Source organism: Drosophila subpulchrella, chromosome 2L (genome assembly GCF_014743375.2).
Source record: "Drosophila subpulchrella strain 33 F10 #4 breed RU33 chromosome 2L, RU_Dsub_v1.1 Primary Assembly, whole genome shotgun sequence".
In the NCBI taxonomy this organism is placed as follows: Eukaryota; Metazoa; Arthropoda; class Insecta; order Diptera; family Drosophilidae; genus Drosophila; species Drosophila subpulchrella.
This window is the reverse complement of record NC_050610.1, coordinates 25,264,759-25,272,757: the sequence shown is the minus strand read 5'-3', so window position 1 is coordinate 25,272,757 and position 7,999 is coordinate 25,264,759. Positions and strand designations below refer to the sequence as shown.

Sequence of the window (7,999 nt, the reverse complement as noted above, 5' to 3'; positions counted from 1 at the left end):
GACCCAGAGACCCATAGAGAGTCGCAAACGAGCACGGAATCTGTAACTGCATACTAAATACTGAAGGTGGGCAGCCCAACAGTCAGGGGGTACTTGGCTGTATGGATCAGGATGGTGAACATAACTAAACATATTTGAAACTTTAAAAAAAACAAGTAACGCGAATTCTTCAGGAATCTTTAAAAAATGCGAGACCTTTAAAGCCAACTAACTCTAATAAGCAAAAAATCAATATTGAATATCAATTAAAGAGGTTCTCGATTCACGATTACGATTACAACTTACGATTTGAAAGACATCTCGAAAATATAAAAAAAACTATTAAATACAAATCATCCGATTTCAAATAAAAACTTAATTAGGGTATTCGCTCTTCGCACTTATGGCTCTTAAATTGTCCTGAAAATTAAGCCCGACTCGTTTGGTTGCAAGTGCACGTGTCTTGCCTTTGTGGCTGCTCACAATGGAGGCTATTTAGCAGAAGGGGGAGCCGTGTGGAAATAGAGAACGCCTCCACCTTGGCACTTGAGTCGAGTCCGCATGCTAATAAAATGATATTTTATTGCTTTTTGGCGGCTCATCAGAGTCGGAGTGAAGCTGCAGTGATGGCCGGCGAGGAGGGGTCATTGGCAATGGATATAAGGCTTCATCCGTGGCTAATTGCCTTGGGAATCGTGCGTGGCGAGTAGACGCCTGTTACGCATTCCCCGAGATTAAATGCCCCATTTGCAATTGACTGACTTGACTGGCAGAGAGCGGAAAAAAGTGGGCTAGAAAGGAGGTGGACCGCGGTGGGAGTATCTCGTTGTGGAAATTGCCGAGCGGAGATCAGGACTTGCAGGTCCCTGACCCAGTAATTGGATGTGAAGAACATGCCAAAGCGCAGAAAGCAGAAAGCCAACCAGCAGCAATCTCGGGATTGTATTTAGATGGCTGGCAGACTGGAGGGGATGCAGATGGAGCTGGAGCTGGAGCCGGAGCCTCCGCGCAGAGACAAGCTGGGGCAAGAAACTAGCCCAAAACACGATTAACCCACATCTTGGACGCGATCATAAATTATTATGCAGCTGGGAGCAGGCAGCCAGCAGCAGGCAGAAGTCTCATGGCTTGGAGATGGTAGCGTGACTCTCGAATTGGGGGTAGATGATGTCCAGGAGATGGCTAAAATCGATTGGTATATTCGTCAAAAAAACCTGAGAATAAGGCCTAGTTCAAAAATAAATACAATATTTTAAAGTTAGTCGTGAACTCATTTTTAATAAATCCAAAAAATTTTTTTTTACTTTTTTATGGTAGACACTTACTTATTTACAAATTCTATAGGTTAACAAGATTATATTAATTCAATATCAAACCATACATTTGAATCAAACCATATATTTTTAGTCAGTTATATTTGAGCATGTGTCAAATAAGAATTAAAAGTAATTTTCAAAATAAAATTGCTTTTTTTAATGTATGCATCTTAAAATATGATCACGATGATCACGCATCCAACTCCAAAGAGGGGAATAAATATGGGGATGAGGAGCAGGCACATTTTTCGGCTGATTCTGCAGCTTCAATTCGAAGTTGCAGCACACGAACATGACTTTCTAGCGGATTTCTTTGCATGAGCTTTTGTGGTGAATCGAAGGGGCTCAAGAGAGACGGGTTTTCTGTTTTCAGAGTTTTCAGAGGGGGCAGCAAGCCATGCAACTATTTATGCGCTGTTGCCGAGGCTTCCCTCTTCTCTACATTTAATTATTTTGTTTAAAAAAGTTTTGACACCGCGACGCGCATGCAGATTTACAGTCCAGCTGGGATTGGGATTTCTGTGTTTTTTTTATTTTCTGGTTTTTGGAAGCGGGAGTGGAAGTCATAGGAAGACTGACAGCCCCGGCCAGCGGCTCTTGGCATGTGTGGCGGTGGCGGTGGAGCAGGGGCGACAGCCGTGACAACAAAATGTTCAAAAACAAAACGAAAAAACCACAGAGGAGAAACATTTTGCCACTCAATTTTGTGTTTGCCGGACGAGCACGAGCTGCAGATTGGCTGGGATTGGGATTGGAATCCCCATCCCCTTGGTTCCAAGTCGTTAGTTGTTAGTGCCGAGTGTATCTAGATTAAGGCGCGACAATAAGTATTAAGCATTAAGTTGTCTTCGCCAAGGCGGCGTGTGAAGTGCCGTCTCCATTCCGACGACTCTGACTCTCCGGGTCAACTGTTTTGTCCACACTCGTACGACACTCGTACCGATGTGACAATACAAATCGCTGGTCGAGTGGGTGGCTGGGAATTTGTGGCCATGGAGGAGGAAGGAGGGGTTCCGAGGGAGGGAACATAGTCTAGGGATTCATAGAGTATCCATTTGTGGTATTCATTAGGGGTATACATTAAGAGTAAGCATTTGGAGTATCCATTTGGAATATGCATTTGGAGTATCTATTTAGAGTATTTATTTGGAATATTCATTTGGAGTATCCATTCGGAGTATTTATTTGGAGAATTTGTGTTAAGTATCAGTTAAGATATTCATTTGGTGTATTCATTTTGACTATCCATTTGGAGTATCCATTTTGAGTATCCATTTCGAGTAACCATTTCCGTTTGGAATAGCCATTTGGAATATCCAATGAATAGCCATTTCTTTCATTGACTTTTCTTTTCATTCACCCATTGGTCCAAAGTCCTGTTTATATAAACATTCATTATAATATATATAATCTGCCAAAAAGATCTTAAAGCAACACCTCTAACGCCTAATTCAAATTTAAGTACTGGTTACTTGGGTATGTTTAATTAGATCAACCTTTGCCGTGAGAGTTGGGTCAAATTCCGCCCACCCTTCCTCCGAAATTCCTCTCTTGGATCAGTCTGACATTTTCCTTTTAATTTATGCCACCAACTTGGGAGATTACACAGATTGCGGGTTATGCAAATTATTTTGCCACCGTTGCTGCCACAAAGGCTGCCGGTTGGCTGTTTTTTATTTGTTGCTGCAGTTGTCTTAGTCTAAGTTTAAGTCGTTGTGTGGCTTTAGTTGTTTCCAGCCCACTGACAGCCAATTTGGCAAGTCGACCGCGGGGGACAGCGCGGCTAACACGGCGTATGAGCGATGCCATTTAAGCGGCGGCGGCGTGTTAAATAATTTTAATTATTAGCCAGCAAATGTTTTGTTTTGCTTTGCGCGCTGATAAGCAAACACAAATTGAAATCGAAATCGAATTGGACGCTGCACGCATTCCTTGGCCATTCGATTGGACCGTATAGGAATTTTAATTGCACCGCCACCGAAATCGAGCTGCGGAGCACCTGCTATCCGCTTTTCGCGGGGCTGGGAACGGTGTGCCAGTTGCTCATACGACCGGTGGGCCCCCAGCTCCCGGCTTCAGTCAAATCGAGTCAAAAAGTTAATTACAGTCAATGCGGCAAACGATTTTCATGCACTCTTGACACCGCCCGGTACGTGACAATATGAGGGGCTGCCTTTCAGAGACGCAGAGTTTGCCTCGGTTGAGTCAAAAAAGCTGGGAGCAAAGGCTAAATTGAGACGAGGCTGGGGAGCTGCCTCAATGCACTCAGAAATATGTACTAACAAATAGTGTCACTTGGAGGCAACATCTTAATTTGACATTTTATAGTCGTGTTCTTGTGCACATAAATATTAACATCTATCCAAATACTTTAAACTTAATATTAACAAATGCAATATTTTATTTTCAGCCTCTTAAAAAATATTTTGAAATCCAGAAAAAGAATATCAGAATGGCTTCTAAAATAACTGTGTGCATTATTAAAAGACATATTAAAATACTATTTTCATTTTCTATAATTTCGAAAATCAATCCCAAGTTGATGCGAATTGATACAAGAGTTTCATGGCGGATGTCAAAATATACAAATATTTAATGTATCATATATTTGCAATTTAAAAGTTAGTAAGAATTTCACTTGAATATCCAATATCATTTTTTTAGGTGCAGCTCATCGATAGATCGATCCCATGAGCCCAATCTGCACTTGGCTGCCCCAGATCCCAGATCGCTGATCCTGGAATTTCGTCTGCCCTGGCACTTACGCAAATGGTCGGATTGAACTGCAAGTCTGAAAGTCTGGCAGTCTGCCGTCTGCCCGCTTCTCATTAAAACTTTCTTTGCCGTCTGCTCCACAATTACCCGAACGACTTCATCTGCTCGATCCGTGGAGATCCGCGGCTAATGACAGACCCGGCAAAACTCTGGCAAAATCAAATAGGAAATCATCGGGCAGCGGTCAGTGGGTTAATTTCAGCCCACAAAAAAGCGAAAAACACACAGAAATCAATTGGAGAATCCCCGAAGATGGCCTGCAATTAATCATAGATCGAGGCTTGCTCTCCAGCGAAAGTAATTTGTGGCCGGCCAGCGAGACCCTGCAGATGGGTTATTGCTGGGATTATCGTAAAGCCCACCAGGTGGTCTCCCCACCATGGACACTTTCACATGTCGCCGAGTTTGCAGAGATGGAGGGAAAGGTTGCTCAGGGGCTGCGGGGGGAGCAGAAAAAGTTCGACTTCCCCGAGAGTCGAACATGCAAATGCCTCATCAATCAGCTCCTCCGCCCTTCCCCCGAATCGGTGACGGGCTTTTGACACAAAACCCGGCTACTGTGCTACCGCTTGCACATGGCAATCAACGCGTCAAGCGGCCAGGAAACGGACCCCGATTCCAATGACGACCCCAGCTCCAATAGAGATCCCTGACTCCAGCACAGAGAGAAAATGTTCAGCCTAAGTCGACTAAAATGTGCAGAGATAAGAAAAATATCAATCATATCCATGGTATTGAGTGATTTATGTAAAATTGTATAATATAACTTGATATTGGAAAATGAGAAAAGTAATTGGTAAATAAAAACTAATCTTTTTAACGGTGTAGCTTAATAAATAAGAAAAATCATATCTTTCTGGGAATAATAATGCATTACAATAAAATATACCAATTATATTAAAAATATTTCAAATTTATGCCCACAGTGCACCCAACATTTCCATCCCATCTCCATTTCCATTTCCATCTCCGTCTCAAACTCCCCATTTCCATTTGCCATTTGGCTTGCAGCAAAATGTGTGAATTTCTTTGGTTTGCAGTAGGCAGCAAACGATTTTTGACAGCTGCCTTCGAAATGGGAACGGTCGGCCAAGGAAAATGCATCCATCCTCCTCCTCGGGTATACAGAATCCACGGCAGTTCTGGGAAATCTGCAGACGCTGCTCTTGTTTGTGGGTCAGAGAGCCCGTAGAACCGAATAGAACTGCAAATGGGCAGACTCCACCCAGAACGTCGGGGCTTATTAGCTGCACGCTAATTTATTCCTGCAAATAGAAGGCCCGGCTTCTGTTGTCGAACATCGAGCATCGAAGATCGAAGAGCTGCAGATCCCAGACGACCAGGCGCCAGACAAATGCAAGTTGTGAAATCTGGCGATTGCCTGAAAACCTCTACTTCCCCATTTAGACAAATGAACAGCCCGATAAGTGCTCGAGGAAAATCAATATAAACAGAGATGGAATGGTTCCCATTTACTCAAAAATAGGTTCAAAGGAAAATGGGCTTGTAACTTTGGCAGGCCGAAGTTTAAGTACTGGTTCAGCATCGGGATAAGGAACACCTATGTATATATCTATGATAATCTTTGATATCGGGAGCTGATTGCTAAAGTTATAATCTAAAATATAAGGAACTTAACAATATCACCTGATCCAACTAGTAGGCTTTCGATTAATTGCCTTTCCTCTATTCACTGGCGCCTTATCAGTCTCCATAATTATCATTTGAACTCACTTCGTGGCTGAAATTGAACCAAAAAATATTTATACCATTGAATAAGTTTGGAAATTTTCTTTGTTCTAGTTTTCCATAACAAGTGCGAAAATGTTCCGTTCGTGTGTGTCCGAGGCGATCATCTCGAGTCGCTGTTTCGCGCGAATGTATTCAAAGGAGGTGCGCTTTGGACCCGGAGTCCGGGCCCTGATGATCCGGGGCGTGGATGTTCTGGCGGATGCCGTGGCCGTGACCATGGGTCCCAAGGGACGCAGTGTGATCGTGGAGCGACCCTGGACCTCGCCGAAGATCACCAAGGATGGCTTTACGGTGGCCCGCTCGATTGCCCTGAAGGATCAGCACATGAATCTGGGGGCCAAGTTGGTCCAGGATGTGGCCGACAATACGAATGAGTCGGCGGGAGATGGCACTACGACTGCCACTGTTTTGGCTCGGGCAATTGCCAAGGAGGGATTCAATCAGATTACCATGGGGGCCAATCCCATGGAGATTCGACGCGGTGTCATGTTGGCCGTGGATGTGGTCAAGGCGAAGCTAAAGGAGATGTCCAAGTCGGTGGAGACTCGCGAGGAGATCCAGCAGGTGGCCACCCTTTCCGCGAATGGTGATACCGAGATAGGTCGTCTCATAGGCGAGGCCACCGATAAAGTAGGTCCCAAGGGCACCATCACTGTGAAGGATGGCAAGCGCCTCAAGGATGAGCTGAATATTATCCAGGGTCTGCGCTTCGACAATGGCTACGTCTCCCCCTTCTTTGTGAACAGCTCCAAGGGCTCTAAGGTGGAGTTTACCAATGCCTTCGTGATGATTTCCCTGAAGAAGATCACCGGTCTCCCGGAGATCGTCAAGGGTCTGGAGCAATCTCTGAGGCAGCGTCGTCCCTTGATCATCATTGCCGAGGACATCAGTGGCGAGGCCCTGAATGCCTTGGTCCTCAATAAACTGAGGTTGGGCCTCCAGGTGTGTGCCGTCAAGTCGCCCAGCTATGGACACCACCGCAAGGAGCTCATTGGCGACATATCCGCTGCCACGGGAGCAACTATTTTTGGCGATGACGTTAACTACTCCAAGATGGAGGAGGCCAAGCTGGAGGATCTGGGCCAGGTTGGCGAGGCTGTGATCAGCAAGGACAGCACCATGCTGCTGCAGGGTAAGCCCAAGCCGGGACTGCTGGAGATGCGCATCCAGCAGATCAAGGATGAGCTGGCGGACAAGCAGACCAAGCCGGAGCAGCGGGATCGACTGCGCCAGCGTCTGTCCGCCCTAACGAAGGGCGTGGCCGTGCTCCACATTGGAGGAGGGAGCGAGGTGGAGGTGGGTGAGAAGAAGGACCGCGTGGTGGACGCCCTGAATGCCACCCGAGCGGCCATCGAGGAGGGAATCGTTCCTGGGGGAGGAACGGCCTTCCTGCGCTGCATTCCCCATCTCCAGGAGCTCAAGATGGAGAGTGCGGATCTCCAGAAGGGCGTCGATATAATCTGCAATGCCCTGCGGATGCCCTGCCAGACGATTGCCCAGAACGCGGGAGTGGATGGCGCCATGGTGGTGGCGAAAGTACTGGAGGGCTCTGGGGACTACGGCTACGATGCCATGGGCGATGAGTACTGCCGGCTGGTGGAGAAGGGCATCATTGATCCCACCAAGGTGGTGCGAACCGCCATCACGGATGCGGCCGGAGTGGCTTCACTCCTTAGCACCACTGAGGTGGTGATCACCGACTCCAGGAACGACGATCTCCTGGCCAAGTTGGCTGTAGCTGGCGGCGGAATGGATGACGGCCTGGACATGAACATGGGCGGACTGGAAGAGCTGGCAGCTCTCAGTGGAATGGGCGGAATGGGTGGCATGGGAGGAATGGGCGGATTCGGTGGCATGGGAGGCATGGGTGGTGGCTTCGGCGGAATGGGTGGTGGAGGTGGCGGCATGAGCGCCTCCAGCAGCGATGGACCCACTGCCGAGGAGATGAACGAGATGGTCAAGTCCATTCCCGGCATGGAGCAGGTCGAGGTAAGGGACATCGACAGTGGAATGATGTAGTTTCTTAAGTGCATCCATTTTACCTTGAATGTCGTCTCCCATAACTTAAATATGTGGTGGGAGTTTAAATTGCATGTGTTTTTACGGCCAACAACGAAGTTCTTTGCAAAATATAAATTATCCATTGTGTTGAAATAAAAAAAAGTAAGATTCTTTAA

General features: G+C 46.4%; 1 protein-coding gene across 1 annotated transcript; it reads left to right on the top strand.

Annotated features, from left to right (window-relative positions):
- Positions 1–5,770: 5,770 nt before the first annotated feature.
- Positions 5,771–7,999, top strand: LOC119546689 (60 kDa heat shock protein homolog 1, mitochondrial). The gene has a single exon (XM_037853166.1). It carries the CDS (start codon positions 5,895–5,897, stop codon positions 7,839–7,841), a length of 1,947 nt encoding a protein of 648 aa, XP_037709094.1. The 5' UTR covers positions 5,771–5,894; the 3' UTR covers positions 7,842–7,999.